This window comes from Octodon degus, unplaced genomic scaffold, assembly GCF_000260255.1.
Source record: "Octodon degus isolate 3935 unplaced genomic scaffold, OctDeg1.0 scaffold00052, whole genome shotgun sequence".
In the NCBI taxonomy this organism is placed as follows: Eukaryota; Metazoa; Chordata; class Mammalia; order Rodentia; family Octodontidae; genus Octodon; species Octodon degus.
In genome coordinates, this window is record NW_004524628.1 from 8,034,662 (window position 1) to 8,052,447 (window position 17,786).

Below are 17,786 nucleotides of genomic sequence, written 5' to 3' on the forward strand. Positions count from 1 at the left end.
AAAAAAAAAAAAAAAAAAAAAGAAAGAAAGAAAGAAAAAAGAAAAAAGAAACTTTGTTTTTATTTCTGCTTAACAATGCACATGAATCCCACTTTTTGCTTGTCAACTGCTCCACAAGCCCCAGTACATAAACGGCCAGAGGCGTGTGCACTGGCCAGCACAAGGCTTCAGCCGTGTCCTGTGGCATGAAGCTGGGCCCGCCATTCGGGGGCTGAAGGAAGTGGCTGTCAGCTGCACACAGAGCCCTAGCACCAGTGCAGATGCTGAAAGGGCCAGCTGTCCGCAGCCCTGACCACACAAGGGACTCGCTGGAAACCTGAAAATCTGCCCCAGGGCTCCAGTCCTGACTGAGCTGGGCAGCTCTGGGCTGTGGCTGAGCTGGGACAGCTAAGGAATTCACACACAGCTGGCTGCCTGGCGCAAGCCTGCTGCCCTGAGACAGAGGAACCTGCCACACCTCTGGACACAGGCAGAACATAGACTGTCACCGTGCCAGGCCACATGAGGGCTTCTGTGCTCCCTTACAGCAGCCTGGTCCCTTCCACTTTCCTTCATCCTGGCATTGCCAAGGTCAGCCAGGGCACAGTTCCTGAGGGGCACAGGAGGGGGCAGCTGGGGTGGCCAGGGCCTGCAGGAGCAGCCTGAGGCAGTGGGAGGGAGGTGCATGCTGGGAGGACGTCCAGGAGGAGGAGGCGAATCAGGCCCGCACCATGGGGCACGGGTGGGAGGGGAGGGGTGGGGCAGAGCTGTCTCCAGCTGCAGATCCTGGGCGGCTGCTGGACTCAGAACCTCCCTGCCGGCCCTCCGCCAGTCCCTTTTCCACCTGGACCTCGGGCATTGCCCAGTTTTCTGGGTGTGATTTCTTAGGTGCACAGGGAGCCCTTGGAGAAGCGGGAGTTTGGTTTGCCCCGTTTGGGTTTTGCTTCCTTTGGTCCTGGAGATAGACCCCAGGGGCACTCCTACCCTGAAAATGAAAAGCACCCAGCCTTCGCCGTTTTCCACTTGGAGACAGTGTCTCCTAATCTGCCTAGGTGGGGCTCGAACCTGCATTTCTCCTGCTCCACCTCAGGAGTAGCTGGAATTGCAGGGTAGCTCAGTCTTAAATTTGAAAGCGTAGTCAGCCTGGTATCAGGATGGCAGGGCTTGTAAACTGCTTTTTCAACCCTGCGCACAGAACACTGACCACGAAGCCCAGGGCTACAGACCCGCCTGCTGGCCGCGCTGCGCTCGTCTGCGGGCCTGTCACCTCCCAGCCCCTCGCAACGCGGGCTGTCAGGAGTCTTTCCCAGAAGAGGAACGAGGTGCAGAACCCCAGGTCTTCAGTTCTGGAAGCCGCGGGCCGCAGGCGTCGCCGAGCCCCAACTCCGGGCTCCCTGGGGACTCCGCCCTTCGGCCGCCCCACCGGGACACGCCCCCTTTCCGGCCCGGTCCCTGCCCCTTCTCCGCTCTTCCCCGCCCGCCTCACCGCTGGGCCACGCCTATTCCCCCGCCTATTCCCCCGCCCCAGCCAGGCCCCACCGTCCTAGCAGAGCTGGATTCGTGTGCGTGTGCGGCGCAGGGCGCAGAAGGCAGCGCGGCTGCAGAGGGGTGCCGTGGCCCACACCCCAGGAGGATGTGACCCACAGGGCCAGTGCCACCGGGGCAGCGATCGCGCCTCCCATGGGGCGGCCCAGGTAGGAGAAGGCTGGAGGGGCCCGGATGGGTCAGACTAGGGTGGCGGCCTGGACTGGATACCGGGGAGGGTCCTTCCCCAGTGACTGCAACTGACAGTGTTTATCGTGTGAGGGACGATGGTGCGGTCTCTGTATCTGTCCCTGACCCTGACACTGACCCTGCCTGTCCCTATCAGTCTGTCTCAGACCCTGTCTCTGTCCCTAGCCCTGCCCCTGTTTCTGGCCCTGTCCTATGTAGCAGAGACCTTTCCTGGATTCTGGGTTCTGGAGGTTTGTTTAGGACAGGCGTGTGCAGGTTCAGCTGGGTCCACACTGTCCGTCTTAGCCTTAGGCTAGAAGACAGATAAGCAAAGCTGGGGAGAGAGAACTGGTCTTTGCAGAGAGAAAGGGACCAGGAGGCAGAGTGAGAGGAGCGTGGGGCCTTAGAAGAGTGGACTGTGCTGTGTCCTCGCACCAACTCCCCGCCCCAGGAGCATGGTCACTACTTACTGTGGCATGTCCTCATAAAAATCAAAATGAAAAGCAAAAGAGGAGCAGGTCTCCTGCCCAAGGCAGGGGAGGGCCCATGCAGTCCCTGCAGATGGCAGAGGAGGTGGCAGGTAGGCAGACCCGCGGTGCACTGTGGTCACGCATGTAGGAGCCACCTTCTGTGCACCCTGGCCCTCATTGTCCTGCAGTCTGGTGAGAGGAGCAATCGGCTGGTTTTACAGCCAGGAACAGAAACCTCAACAGGCGACTGACTGGCCGGAGGCCGGCACCCAGAAGGAGGGAGAGACATGTCCAAGCCCCAGGGATTGTGAGCCCTGCACCTGGGCAGGGGGTGTGCCCTGCGGGTCCACCCTGCGAGCTCTGAGGGTCCCTGGGGTGGGGACAGTGAGTGCTCAGGGGACTGGAACATCACTGCACATCCTTGAAGCAGCTGAGAGGTTGGGTGCTGTGTGAGCGACCGCTGCTGGTAGAGAAAGGGGAGTGAGGTCCAGTCAGGCTCACGGTGAGGCCTGGGTCTCCCTGCGTTGGTGCTCAACTTCAGCACAGTGACTGCAATGGGGAACGCCAAGGAAAGTCCGGGTGGTACTGGGGGTGTTTGCTGTCTGTTCCCCCAGCTCCCTGAGTGGCTGGCGGGGTCTTATTTCTCTAAGAATTTTAGTTTGTTAGCACGCTGGGTAGTGTTTTACTGAGCCTGCCATGTCCTGTCTTACACTGACTGCTGTGCACCTTTGGGCTGGGGATTCCTTGGGGCAGGGCCATGTGGCCCTGCTGGGCTTCCACCCTCTTGGGCAGGCACAGGAGAAATGCCAGGGGCTCGCCCACTGTTGGCTGCCCAAGCAGTTCAAGAGGGAACTTTCACCATGCTGGGTGGTGCACTCTGAGGCTGAGACAGGAGGATCACTGTGAGTTCAAGGCCAGCCTGGGCTATAGAAGCAAGTTCAAGGCCAGCCTGAACTGCATAGTGAGACCCTGTGTCAAAAAAAAAAAAGAAAAAAGAAAAAAGAGAGAGAGAGAGACTTTCAACTTCACTCTTATGTGACCTTGACAGAGCAGGTCCACACTTCCTATTTCTAATACCCTTCTGTGTCCTGTGTGGTATGATGTGTCGCTTAGTTGTTCTTTACTCTTCAGAGATGAGTGACATCTTTTGGGTGAGTCTTTGGCTATTGGTGAGACCCTACGGGATATCAGATTCACTTCTTCACCAAGCAGACATGCACTGAGCGTTCACTGCAGGTTAGGCTCTGTAGCAGGTGCGGGGATGGAGAAGGACCAGAACCAGTGGCAGTCCCTGTGCAGCTGTGGACATGCACCTGGCTGCGCAGGCAGGAAGAGAGCCTGCTGTATGATGCATCTGCGGGAGGGGCGTCTGTCCGCTTGCAGGTGGAGGTCTGCGAAGGCAGCGTCTCCTCAGTCAGAGAGTCAAGCTGGCCATGACCTCTTCAGAGGAGAGAAGCTGTCAGGCGCCCGTGGGGCTACCTCCTCGCCAGCTGCTGCGTTGAGCCGTCCTGTCCTCCGGGTAGTTAGCAGGCTGGTGGTGCAGGCCGAGGATCTGCAGCGCCAGCAGCTTTGTCCTCTGATCGCCTGCCATGGCCCCAGGAGATGCCGTCTCCTGCCACACCTAACACTTGAGTGCCGAGGGACCTGGAGCCCAGGGAGCTCAGTGGGGATGGAGGACATGGGCTTCCTCAGGGTCCCTGGTCCCCTGCGCACCTGGGACTCTGTGCTCTCACCTGGGGATGCACATCACTGCCGTGCACATGCAGAGAGGCAGCACACCTGGGCAGTCCTGCTGCTTTAGACAGGATTTACAAGATGCCGTAGATGAAAAGAAGGAAAGAAAAACAATGAGCGACGAAGGGGAGTGGAAACAAGGCGGGAAAGGCATGCAGCTAAGGCTGTGTGACTTGGGCTCCTGTAGAGTACCCCGGTGGGCGGCAAGAGCTGAGGGCAGTCGCCGCCCCACCCCTGCCCGCCACCGTGGCCTGCCAGTGCACGCTGAGAGACCAGTGAGTGAGTGCTCTGTGGTGGCTGGGCACACATGGTTTTAAAGACCCCAGTTGGTTCTGCTTACGGATGAGGTGGGCACCACAAGTGGCTTTCTTGTAGGCAGTAGGAGACAGGTCCTGGGAGGCCCTCGCTGTCACTGTCTTCAGGACGAAAGTGAAATGCTCCTGTGATATAAAGCCTGCCTTGGTACCCAGTCGAGGCCACTTTCTCCAAAGGTCTTCATTACCGAGGTGGAAGAACAGGATTTCGGCGGTCTCTGGGAGGAGCCAGCACCAAGCTAGGGGGGCCACAAGCGCAGTGTAGTGGCTGTGGACAGGAGGGGTCCGCAGCCTGCTCTCTGCAGGTTTGGCTTCCCAGCCTCGAGGACTAAGGGGAGTGTGGCAGGGACTCCTGACCAAGAGGTTAGACCTACTTTCCACCCCCGTGCAAACCTGGCTCCTTCCTCCTCATGAAAGTATTTTAAAACACCATGTTTGTAACTGTGAAGACATGACAGAATTTACAACACAACTTTTAAAGCTCAGTGTCATATCTGGATGGAAAGAAGAGATAGGAGTGCTCTGTGTTAAGGTGGCGTATCTGAGGTGGACAGGATGGGACAGGGCGTGGCTAGGACCTTGCAGGGCTGCCTGGCACTTTACCCGGACTGACCACAGGTGGTCGCAGGGCAGCCCTCTCTTGGTCATCACAGTGGCTGTACTCCTAAAACATTCAGAATGTGGAAATTGTGGTAGTCACACCCATCTATATAAATATGGATTGGAGTTAGTGGCTGGGCTTCAAACACTGTAAATATGATTTCCTATTGGCATGGGTGTCAGTCAAAGAAGCAGGGGTTGTGGGGCCGCAGCAGGGCCTGTGTGAGTGGAACTGTCTGGTGGCATTTGAGATGTCTCACACCTGTGGCCTCTGCCCCTCACCTGAGGCTCATGAGCCAAGGCTCTGTTTCCCCTCAGTTTCTGAAATGATCCTTGGGGAACCACGCCCACCTGTTAAGACAGCTTCCTTCCCAGCATGACCCAGCAAGGGCAGCTGAAGGCCTGGGCTCCTGCAGAAGAGGTGTGGACACAGCAGGGCCCTGGCAGGTAGGGTAGAATCCAGCCCCCTGCTGCTCTGAGGGTCGTGGTTAAAGAGCCACAGCAGAGGTGGCAACAGAAATCAGATCAGTGGATCCTGCCAACATGGGTGGCTACACGGGGCACGAGGGAACTTCAGTGGTGACAGAAATGGTCTGTGTTCTGATGGAGTATTCCTGGAGTATGAAGTTGTCTCAGCTTATGGGATGTGACCAGAATGTGCTTAATATTTAAACTAAAAAAATTATTACAGGGCCAGGGAGATAGCTCAGTAGCATAAGTGCCTGCCTAGAAAGTGTTAGGTTGTGAGTTCAATTCCTGGTACCAGAAAAAAAGAAAAAAAAAGAAAAATTATTACAGCAAAAGACACATTGCCATGAATCCCATAAAAATCCTCACTGCAAGTTCACATATCCCATCCTTCTTGCCACTTTCTGAAGTACTCTTGGAAGTTGTCTTTTTTGAGGGGTTTTTCATGGCTGCCTCAATGGCCTGACTCTATCCAAAATGTTTGTGGTAATTTCTGTTACATAAAATTATGAAAGGTCCTCATCTACTTTATTCACCAAACTAGCACTGGATAGTTTCTGGCTCTTCCCTAGTGGCAGAGTGGCCCTGAACGTGTTTTGAATCCATTCAGGACATCATGGCAGCCAAACTAGAGACCATTTTTGAAGAGAGGGACATTCATGGTAATGTGGCTTTCTCACTGTAATACTTTTGCGTTTACTAAACATTGGTAAACATTCATTGTAGATTTCAACCACAGCTCGTGTAGTATTACTCCCTCCAGGTTTCTGTGTTTCATATCTTACCTTAACAAAACATAGAAAGGAGGCAAATACGAATGTCGCTGTGAAGAGCGCTCGCTCGGGCCTCCTGGTCTCTCCTCAGAGCCCAGCCTGAGGGTTCTGTCAGCTGACTGACGGCTTTGGCCCTTTCCTGGCTGTGGCATCTCACCGCGTGTCGCCGCTCATTTCCTGCTTTGCCCTCAAAGCTCGCGTGTGCTGGTTGATAGCGCTGGTCTTGCGGCTTTGAGGCTTGCGATTGCTGTGCATTTACGCCTCGTGGGACCCCTGAAATCTCTGGCAGTGCTTATCATCCTCCCTATCTGTGTGCATCACTGATCATGAAAACAATCTCCGTGTCGCATCTCTGTGGGCAAGTAAACCCAATCAATCTGATATAAAGTGCAGGCATCTACTGATAGGAGGGTGGCCCGCCCTGGTGTTTCTTGGGATTTCTGAGATAAGCAGTGATTTCTTTCATTCTCTTTGGGGAGGTGGTTTTGCGTGCACATGGCTTTGTGAAGCTTTTTCTCAGGGCCACCATATTGAACATGTAGCTGGGTTACTAGAACGCCTGCCTCTCCACCTTGAGTCTGGGCAGCCCTGATGGACGCGCTGGGTGGACACCGTGGCAGGCAGGGCTGGGTTTCCCTGTGTCTCTTGCCCAGTGGTGTGAGTTCGTGGAGCCCTGTTGATGTGTCCTGTTCTTCAGACTAGGATTGCACAGTGATGACCCCAGTGTTGGCTTCAGGGGATCTTCTTGGTCTTCTTCACCTGATGACTCTCGAGAAGTGGAGAGAGAGCTGGCCTGGCACCCCAGAAGCTCCCCTAGTGGGGGACTTTTTGGGGTCTCCTGCTTTATTTCAGGCAGATGTTGATTTTTCTTCCCACTTCGTAATCTAGCCATGTTTGTTTTAACAGAAAATAACTCCCCTTTCAGAATTCTTTGGGTAAAATCAGTGTCCCCGGATGATGGAGTCTGGGTTCCCTGGTGGTCACAGGTTCTCCAGGTTCTTCTGGTTGAAAAAACAAGGACTCACGGAACTGTACCATTCTCATGTTTTACAAGCATGTGGCTTTGTGGCTTTGCGAGTTTCTTTCAGCCTCATTTTTCAGGCTGACATATTTGGCCTTCCTGTTGAGGCTGGTTAATAGCTCCGTGAATCTTTTTTCTTTCTTTTTGACAGTATAAAAATTTATTGTTATTTTCCTATTTTATTTATTTACTTTTATGATTCCATGCGTCGGAGGCCTCGTCCCAGGTGCTGGGGCCTGTCCTGGACGCAGAGGCACTTGGGATGAAGTCAGCCCTTGGGAAAGGGGATTTCTGGGGCTCCATATGTTCACTGTTAGTCCTTCTGCCTAATTTCCGGTTGTGTAATTTAGTTCCTTTTAGTTTCTCTTTCTGATGCTCTCGTGTCTTAGTCTGATTTTGTGGCTGTAACTGACAGTCCCAGAATGGGTAACTTATACACGGCGGTGGTGTATCGGGCTCCTGGCTCTGGAGGCAGGGAGCCCAGGACCAGCTGTGCGCATTCGTGAGGGCTGCGATACCCGGGCACGGCAGATCCGTGGCAGGGCAGGTGGGGCGCATGGAGCAGGCAGGCCCACTGATGTGGTTGCCAATCCAGTTCCACAAGAGTGAGCACTACCTTCCAGTGGGAGCTGACCCAGTCTTGTGAGAGTAGCATTCATCCTGAACACCCCGAAAACCACTGTCCCCTGACGCCGCCACGGTGGCAATCAGATGTCACCGTGAGTCTTGATGGGGAGCCACCATATGTAAGCCATAGCAAGAAGGACAATGCCCGATCCCTCAAGCACACGACATCACGTTACCAAGTGGCCGCTCTGCATGTTTCCATGTGACACCGGTGTCACAGTGTGGCACGTGCACGTCCCCGGGTAGGTCCTGAGCACCGTCGCACATGGGGATCCCTGCCTGGGGCCGCTTCATGCTGCTGGCTTTGTCATGTGTTGCCACATAAAGTCAGAGTATGCTGCAGTGGGAGGCAGCGCTGCTGGGGCTGGGGGTGACAGAGGTGGGCGCAGCCTCTGGGGGGCAGGCACCCTGCTTGTTCCCATGCTGTGCGGGCTTCACGGGCCTGATGAGGCAAAAGGGAGGAGGATGCGGTGGCCGGCGGACTGGCACTTATCCTTTTTCTTCCCTTTGTCATCTCTTTTACATGAAAGCTTAAGCCTCAACATTGGCACAGGGGGCTGAATCCAGGACTTTTCATTGTTGCTGGTATTTGCTAAAGGTGCAATTTGAATTTTACTCGACACCATTTTTCAAGAACCCACCAGATCAGTAGCTGATGAATGAAGCGCTTTCCTTTGTCTTACGGCCCTTGCTGCCGCTGACTGCCTCAGCCTCCAGCTGGAGCCTCCTCTCTAGACCCTTTCTGGGCAGGACCCCCACCTTCTCCTGTCCTTTCAGTCAGTGCCACCCCCTGGGTGGGTGTTGGATTCCCTCCCTCCTTCTTTCCCTCCTCCCCTTCCTCCTTTCCTTCTGTCTCCCACAGAGTGTACTGTGCTCTGTCACTCCAAGATGTGTGGGCTGAGCCCCTGGCAGGGCATGGGGGAGGGGAGGGTCTGCCTGCCCGTGGCCTTCTGTGGCACCACAGGAGCCCACAGTGCCACCAGCCGCAGCCTGGGCTCACAAAGTTGGAAGGTAAGCCCTGTGCACTGCACCTGGAGACCCTGCATGCTTGTCTGCTCTGGGTGCAGACCAGGAGTGTCTGCAGGGGCTCTGGGAGCAGCTTCTGCGCAGGCTCAGCTCAGAGCAGGTGAGAGTGCCAGGCGCTGCTGGAGAAAGGCGGGGAGGGTTGAGTTCAGGGAGTTCAGTGGAGGCAGCCGGGCTGGGAGGTGGAGGACAGTGTATGTCAGGGGAGCAGTGGGTGCTGCAGGCGACAGCAGTGTGCCTCACAGAGGGGTGCGGATGGTGCTTATAAATATTTAAACTGCTTTGTGTGCACTGGAGACTGAACCCAGGGCCTTTACAAGGAGCTCCAGCTCTGGCTCTTTCTATTTTTTTTACTTTGAGACAGGTCTCACTGAGTTGTAAATTGCCCAGGTTGCCATCGAGAGAGAGAGAGAGAGAGAGAGAGAGAGAGAGAGAGAGAGAGAGACAGAGACAGAGACAGAGAGACAGAGAGACAGAGAGAGACAGAGACTGCATTCCCTCCCCATCCTCACACTCCCCTTCTGTTCTCACCCCTTCTCTTCCGTGGAATCACCTCCCTGCAGTCATTCCAGAGCCTCCTCTGGGCTGGAGATTCCTGCTGTGCTGCGGTGGAACCTGCCTGCCTCCCTGCCTGCCTCCTTCTGGCTCTGAGTGAAGGCTGGGTCTAGGTGTTGAAGCCAAGCCAAGCTCTGTCCTGAGTCAGCCCTCTGAGGGGCAGTGCCAGGTCCCCCGCAGCCGCCTTGCAAGCATGTTAATTGGCCCAAGGAAATGACTCAGGCATGAGAAATGCTCACTCCAAACGCTGGAAGGAAGCTGCAAACCCTTGAAAAGGTCGAGGTGGGCATGCGCCAGGGCGGCGGCTGCTGTGGGTCCTCCTGAATCACCTCACACGGGCGCCGGGTGTCACTGCCCGCGGCAAGAGGGAGAACTAGGACTCCCAAGGTGAAAGGTCCTGATGTTTTGTTCTGCTTTCTGGAAAAGCCCATGTGCTGCGTTCTGTGTGTGCTGAGCGGTTACAGCTACAGAATGAGTTGGGGGCCTTTGGAGCTTGAATCTCGCTCACCAAGTGCTGGGGCGTGTGTAGAAGCCAATTTAGCTCATGGCTCTCAAGCTCATTCCCCATGCTGGTGACTCGACTGCCCTGAAGCGTTCTATCCTAAAGGGCCAAGGGGTGTGGGCTTTGATACTTCAGACTGAGGTCGGCGAACGTGACCAACCCCCCTGCCCGCCCCTTCTTGGTGGGATGCACAGCAGGTATTGGGGACATGCAGCCTGACCATGCAGCCTCAGCCTGTGCTCTTCCTTTCCAGGTGGACGTGGCCCCTAAAGATGTTGATGCCCTTCTGAGAAGCAGGACCCTGGCACAGGACACGGGTCTGGGTCCCCAACCCCACTCCCATCAACAGCAGGCGCCCCGGTCCTCAACTCCAGATGAGACGCCTACCACTGTAGGACAAAGTATTTGGTATTTGGGGGCATATTATTCTTTGGGGGCAGCTCTGAGTTTTTATTGGATTTATTCTTATTTTTAAACTGACCCCTGGCCTCTGTGCCTGTTTGTGGGATCCTGCCCTTTAGGGCAGCGTGGATAGACCCGGAGCACAGGTTGCTAAGTGTAAGAACCCGACACGGGGAGGTAGTACCCGGAGATTTGAAGGAGTTGATGCCAGAGAAGAGGGACTAGTGATGGTCCCCAGACTAGGAAGGAGGGGGCGGGTGGAGGGAGGATCGATCAGACTGAACAAGGAGCCTGTGGGCCTCAGTCCTGGGTCAATGCTGGTGTGGCGTGTGAAACAGGGTCCCCAGCGCGGGCCAGCCCACGCCCTGGCCCCTGCACATTCTGCCTGTGCTGTCCCGGTCCACTGCTTCTCCACCCATGGTCACATGCTCAATTTCTGTTGGTCTTCCCAGAGACCTGGTCTGGTGGTGCTGCAGAGACCTCCTTGGGCCTTCTCCTGGTGGCCTGTGGGGTCCCTGACCCAGGTCTTCTAACTGGCCTTGCCTCTCTTGGCCAGCCCTGCTCCCCTATCTGTTCTTGTCCCCAGTTCAGGCTCCATACAGGGGCCACTGTGTCTACAAGAGTGGCTGAGTGGCCACAGCCCATCCCTGATGTGTAGCTGCCCACAGATGGCTGCCCAGACCCTCTCCCAGCCCTGTACATGGGCCTCTCCAGCCACCCTCAGGGGACGTCCTCACTGGTGACCCTCATGCTGAGCCTGGGCCAGACGCTGCAGGTTCTAAGTGCTTTACACAAATTTCATCCCCATAGCAAGCACCTGTCAGAGACAGCCCCATGGTCAGACCCACGTGGGAAACTGAGGCATGGAGGCTGAGCTTTCACCCTCATGTCACTGTCATTGGGTGATCTGAATGGTCTTTCCTGGCGTTGTAGGGCTGGGTGGGGTTAGCTTGAGTTTTAGAGGCTGAAGCAGGATCCGCGTTGGGTTTAGGGGACCCGTTGTGTTTCAACTCCACCGCCCCATTTCTGCCATCCTCCCTCCCAAGGGGTTGTGGCCTCCATGCTCATCTCCAGCTCAGGGCTGACCGCGTCCCTGAGGCTTCTGGGCACAGACACTTAGCCAGGATGACTGCTGCCACAATCTTGGAAGCCACCCATAGGTCCACCTATGGCTGAATGGATAGGTCAGATGTGGTATTTATGCACGACAGAGCACCACACCGCCACGAGGAGAAACTGGAGCTCTCTGTGGGCAAATGCCTGCACCTTGAGGCCGTAATGCTAAATAAATCAGACGCACAAGCTTAGATGGCTTCTCTTCTATGAGGAAACTCAACATATAAATAAGCACAAAATAAGAAGAATAGGAAATGGGGAGTGGGCTCCTCTGCAAGTGGGAAGGGGAGCCATAGGTGGGGGAGCTGGGGAGGGGGTGCCGAAAGAAACCAAGATGTGCTCTGTGCAGGCACCAGCTCCTCGCGAGGAGGGTGGTAGGTCTTTATGCAGATATGTACAAATAAAAACAAAAATGGCAAAGTGAAACAAAATCAGAGAGGCTGCATCCAGGAGAAGAAAAGTGAGGAAGACACGGCTTCCTCTTCCACAGGCTGTGACAGCAGGAGGTGGTATGGGGGGAGTCTGAGGGCCGGGTAGGGGCCCCATCCGAGATCCTACCCACTGCCCGAGGGCCGCCCGGCCTTGATGTCAGTACTTAGCCTGGGTTGGCCCCGGGGGCGTGCTCTGCAGCGCTGCAGCCTTCCTGGGAGCAGGCCTGATCTTGCCCTTGGTGTTGACAGCTGCCCTGGTGATGACATCACCTCCCCCATCGGCCTTGCTGTTGGTTGAGAGGCCTGAGTGGGTGGTGGCAGATGGTATTCTAACGCCTTCTTCCCGTGCTCCTGTCTTAAAGATAGGCAGAGGAAGTAAGCCAGGCGGCTGGGCTTCCACGCTCCTACCTCATCCCACACTCGGAACATGGCTTAGAGGAAGTGCACGGCCCGTGAATGTTCTGGTCAGGGAGAAGGCCTGACTGGACCAGGCATGCGGGCTGCAGGCTGTTGAAGATATCAGGCTGTGAGGCGCGGTCCAGCCTTGGCCTGGGCTGGGGTCCTCGCCCTCAGGGGGAAGGGCTGGGATCCGTGTGGAGGTCTCGCCAGTGCTTAAGTTGTCTTGTGGGAGGCTGAGCCTGAGCCGGAGAATCGGATGCCTGAGTTGAGCCTGGAGAAGTCAGTGACTCAAGCAGACCCTGTCTCAAGATCAAAAATCAATCAAAAGGACTGGGGACAGCTCCGTGTGAGGGCCCTGGGCTCGCCTCCTAGTGCTGCCCAAATGAAAAGCAAAAAGAAAACCAAACACTTCTTATTATTTGTTTAAAACCACCTTTAGGGAGGAGAATGTAGCTCAGTGGCTCAACGCCTACCTGGCAAGCACAAGACCCTGAGTTCAATTCCCAGAACCCAAAAAGCAAATTCACAAACACCCTCCCCCCACATAAACCATTGTGCAATACATTCATGCCTTTTATTTATTTATTTATTTATTTATTTATTTTTTATTTTTATTTTGGCAGAACTGGGGATTGAACTCAGGCCCTTGCACTTGCCAGACAAGCACTTATTCTCCTGAGCCATCTCCCCAGCCCCCATTCATGCCTTTTAATACAATTACTTAAAACATTTTCCAGTCAATAGTGAAGCAATCACGTTTCTAGTGTTGTCTTTGTTACAACAGTCCATGTGTTCACGTGGTTACTTTCTTGGGTACATATAAACATACAGGTAAATTTAGTGTCCCTTAAAAACCAAAATGCAGATTACTTTTGGAGCACAGTGGTGTGGTCTGCACCCTGGAGCTCTGGCCCATGAGGCACGTGGTCCCAAGGTTAAGTGGAGGCGTAGTTGTGTCTTTCATTCTTTTTTCTTTTTCATCCAACTCACTAGACATTAGCAAGAGCCTCTGGGTTCTGAGCACGAATCACTTGGTGATGCAGCTCGAGGGCTCGCTGGCTTGTAAGTCCACACACAGAGAGCATCGGGATCCTGAGCCCCTGGGGAAGCCTGGCAGGAGCTGGAGGTGGTGGGCGCAGTAGTACCCGCAGCAGCAGCTGTGGGGGTTAGCTGTGTGGTGGTCCAAGGACACTGACAGGTTAGGCTTGGGGAGAGGCGACTGAGTGGTAGTGGCTGCAGAACCCTCAGTGTGGGTGTCCCTTGTGTGCCTGCACCATAGGTTGGAATGTGCTTGTCACCAAGTTGGGGAATACCGGCAGTGATGTCACCTTCTCAAGGTGGGAAGGAGTTTAGGTTTTGGGTCCTGTTGAGTTCAAGGTGCTCGCAGATTTGTGCAAAAGCAAGGTGAAGAGGTGAGGCTACAGCTCTCTGAGCTGAGCCAGGTCCGGGTCAGGGGCTCAAAGCAGGAACAGTCAGAGAGCTTTCTGTTTGGAGGGAAAACAAAGGGACTTTCCTTTTGTAAAGAGGCTCATGCCTGCCTATTCCAGGTGTTTGGACAATTCTAAAAAGCCCCAGGAAAGGACAAACCCATCAAAACACAAGGGCCTGCTCCACTTTATTTACATTACTAGAATCACCTTTGGTGCTTGTTGTAGCTTTTGTATGTACCTGTATTATATAGTGCAAACAACGTACGGCCTTGTATGATCAGAAGAGGGCAGAACCTAGGAGTTGACCTGGAAGCCTGGGAAGTTTTGCAAGAGTTCCTGGCCAGCAGGAGGCGCTCCAGGCAGGAACTGGGCCCTGCTGGCTGGCCGGCTGGTTTAGTGCTGACACCCCTGACCCTTGGTACGGACAAGGCTTCCGTCCCACAACCTCCCACTCACCACAGTCCACAGAGAGTGGTTCCCTTATATAAAAATGTGCAGTGTCCACACGCAGCCCCCACAGCCTCCCCGACTCTAGATTCCCGCAACGCTCAGCATAGTGTAGACGCCATGTACATCATGGCGTTGTACTAGGGATATTTGGGTAACAAGGGCCAAAAACAGTTTCTGCATGTTCATAACCGAAGAAGTTTTTCTTAAATATTTCAGGTCTGCAGTTGGGTTGGATCTGCAGATATGGGACCTGTGGGCCGGGGAAGTGGTATAGTCTACTTTTGAAAAGATTGATACTTGCTTAGTCTAGACATCGGGGACAGTGTAAAAAGCTCCAGAAAGGCATGCCTCACAGTCTGAGGGCTGTAGGCTGCTTCTGGGAGAATTAGGGTGTAAGTCTAAAGATGCGCATTGGGGCCAGTGGTGGAAATGGTTACAGTCTTCAATTGCTAAGTTGTCCTCAGTTCTGTTGAAAATTACACTCCTTCCTTCCCTCCTTCCTTCCTTCTTCTTTGTCTTTTTGAGTCAGGGTCTCATTATGCTTTTCAGGCTGGCCCTGAGCTCATTTTGTAGCCCAGACTGGTCTTGAGCTCACAGCGATCCTCCTGCCTCAGCCCCCCGAGGGCTAGGATTGCAAGTGTGTGCCACCATGCCCAGCCCGGCTCTCCACTTTCTGACTAGAGTCCCTGCGTGGTTTCGATGATGATGTGGAAGGGGAGGACTGGTCTGGTGTGGTCTGGTGCGGTGCTGGCCACCGGTGTCCGTGTGTGCAGCCGCAGGGATTGGTTGCAGTAGTAACCATTTTGTCTTTTCCTGTTCCCCCATTTCCCTAGGAGAATATGAAAGTGTCACTCGGAGTTGTCCATCTCATGGTGCTACTGATGTCTTCGGAGGCTGGTAAGTTAAGCTTCTCCTCTACTGAGAAAGCTGTGGTTCAGAATGCCGGAAATGCCGCCCCTATAGTGGCGGCCGCTTCTCCCACCGGTCCCTGCTGAGCCCACGTGGCGGGGCCCCTGGAGAACGATGCAGCTGAGGCTCCGTTAGCATCTCCCTCGCTTGGCCCTCAGCTGCCGCTTGGGAATCTGAGGGCCCGCAGGCGCAGAACCAGGGTCGTCACTAGTGCAGAGCAAGTCTCTGGAAAAGACTCAGGGCTCAGGTCTGGTTGCTGAGGGGGACCAGGCTCCTTCCACTTGATTGTCATTGAGAAGTGCGTTACGCATCTGTGAACCCCAGCTAGAAACCTTTAGGACACGGCTTCGTTTCCTCTCTGTCTGCGTTTCCTTCTCCCTTCTTCCCTGACCACAAATCCTGGGTGCCCGTGCCTTGTGCCAGGTCAGGGGGCAGGGGACGCAGCAGGCAGTGATCTGGGCAGAGGATTGCACACGCAGTGTTTACACTCCTGGAGGAGAGAATCCACTCCTCAGGTGAAGAGAGTTTCCATCCTGTGGTGGTGAGTGTAAGGAGAAAAGCAACCGGAAGGTAGGGATCGTTTGGAATTGCAGCACACAGAAGATAAAGTTTCTGGTAGCCCAGCTCCAGCGAAGAGTTGCCTTTGGAGCTGAACCCAAGCCAGAGGAGGGAGAAGCACAGGTCCCACGAGGGGGTGGGCGAGTGGTGAGAGCGAGTGCCGAGGCCCTGCGGCCAGCACACAGGGCTGCCCGGAGCTAAGCTGCCAGCGTGGCTGCTGCAGGTGGAGGGGCGTAGGACCTTGTGGAGCTTTCTGAGGGTCTTCGCTGCTGGCCTGACTCAGTGAGAAGGCTTCAGGGCTTCTTTGCTCAAAGCCAGAAGCGAGTCTGACCTCCACTTCTGCACCCAGGCTCCTTGGGGCTCCCGCTCTCAGAACAGGGTCTAGGGAGGCGAGGGCAGAAGCGCATGCCTGTTCAGGAGCTCTGGAGAAGACTCACACAAGTCACCACAGTGCTGGGTTCTGGGCAGGCAATGATGACGGCTCATCCCCAGGTGGCCAGGAGGGCCAAAGGAGAGGTCGTCGGGTCTGGGGTGGACCGGGAGCATGGAGCCACGCAGGTTTGTAGGTGGCAGGCCGTGAGGGTTGGAGGAAGCGTCAAGGTGACTGCCAGGGCTTTGGCCTTCACAGACCCAAGGTGACATTGCTGCTGACAGGGTGGGGGAAGGGCAGATGTCCACTGTGGACAGCTCAGGTTCAGCTGCCCCTTGGACACCTGGCTGGTGACGCTCATATAGCGGTGGCGGCAGCAGCAAGCAGCTGGTGGGAGAACTGTGAGGTGGGCTATGGCCCCTGGGCACAGGCAGGAAAGAGGCTGACTTCAAGGACTGCGCCTGACCGCCCTGCCAGGGGCGGTGGTCGGGTGTCCACTGAGACCCTGGAAGAGATGGAAGTGGAGGCCCTGACACGTCCTGAGGGCTGGCGGAGGAGGGCTTCAAGGGTGCCAGAGGCTCCTTGGCACTGCAAGAGAAAGAATGGCATTACAACTAAGACGGTGACGCAGCTGTTCTGCCGATGGGCTGCACTGCTCGTCACGGCTGACCTCGGTCAGAACACTTCGGGGGTGTGGTCAAGCCTCGGACACAGAGGAGGTGTCCCTGAGGACGTACCCAGCGACACTGTGCTGTCACTGTTCCTGTTGCTCAGCCTCCTCCTGGCACATGAATTTCAGGAGTCCGGAGCTGATGCAGGCACTGTCTAAGCTCCCGGCCCATTGCTTGGTGTCCTGCAGCTGTTACACAGTCACGCAGCAGGCGCCCTCAGCCCACCGCCCTCCCGTTTCCCTTCGCCTCTTTCAGGTCCCCCGTCCCAGCCCTCCCCACCCTGCTCCTCAGCAGCCGCTGCTCTCTGTGCTCTTGGGCCGGCTTTGGTTTGTGCTCTCTATGATGGAAAGAAATGGGTTCACACAGCGAGTACTCGTTTTGAGGGGGAGGGATCTAGTTTGTATTCATTCAGCTACTTATTTTATTGCCTAGCAGTATTCTCATGGATGGACATATATTGATACATTCACGGACATTTTGACTATTTCAAGTTTGTCAGTTAAATGAAAGTGTTATAGAGACAGCTGTACCAATGTGATTCGACCTCTGCTTTCGTACCTTTGGGACTGGAGCTTTCTGGCCTTTTGAGGGATGTGCAGGTCACTCTCTGTGAAGTCAGCAGAGGCTGTTAAAATTGTATTGCCGGGCGCCTTCCCTGCAGTGGGGCATTCCAGTTCCTCCTCAGCCTCAGCAGCAGCTGCTAGAGGTTTTAATTTCAGTTTTGCAGATGATATTGAGCCCCTTTTCATCTGGTCATTTGCTGTCCACATCTTCTGTGGTGAAATTTCCAAATCATTGCCCATTTTCTTAAATTTCTAATTGTTTCCTTGAGTTTTGTGTTTGATTTTTTGCTTTTAATGCTGCCGAGTCCAGAACCTGGGACTGTCCCTCTGAGCTGCACTCCCCACATGCTGTCTGTTTTGGGACGGGGTCTCACCTGGTCACTCAGCCTTGCAGGTGCTGGGCTTACTGGTGTACACCACCACACGTGGCTATTCATGGACTATTAGAGTTCTTTATGTACTCTGAATGCAAGACCTTTATCATTATGTGATTTGAAAATATTTTTATGTTGGTCTGAAGTTTGTCTTTTGATATTCTTATGGCATATTTAAAAAGATAGACTTAGACCAAAATTAGAGAAAAAGGAGGGCTGCAAGGAAAGCCAACATTTTGGCCCTAGCCTTCTGAGGTCAATTAAGACTCAGGACATATGAGAACTGGTACTGTAACATCATGTAACTCGGTAGTGTCCCAAATTTTCTGATCAA

At 54.7% G+C, this 17,786-nt stretch overlaps 1 protein-coding gene across 9 annotated transcripts in view; it reads left to right on the forward strand.

Annotated features, from left to right (window-relative positions):
* The window catches only part of Il1r1 (interleukin 1 receptor type 1), a 49,539-nt gene that overhangs the window by 12,226 nt on the left and 19,527 nt on the right, over positions 1 to 17,786 (forward strand). For 7 of the 9 annotated variants that reach the window (XM_023717456.1, XM_023717460.1, XM_023717459.1 and 4 more), the window contains exons 2-3: positions 10,033 to 10,170; positions 14,841 to 14,904. In XM_023717456.1, coding sequence (XP_023573224.1) covers positions 10,033 to 10,170; positions 14,841 to 14,904 — 202 coding nt within the window. Of the gene's footprint in view, positions 1 to 1,552; positions 1,674 to 10,032; positions 10,188 to 14,840; positions 14,905 to 17,786 lie in introns of those variants that run through there. The other 2 variants (XM_023717457.1, XM_023717458.1) reach the window with 2 other exon arrangements.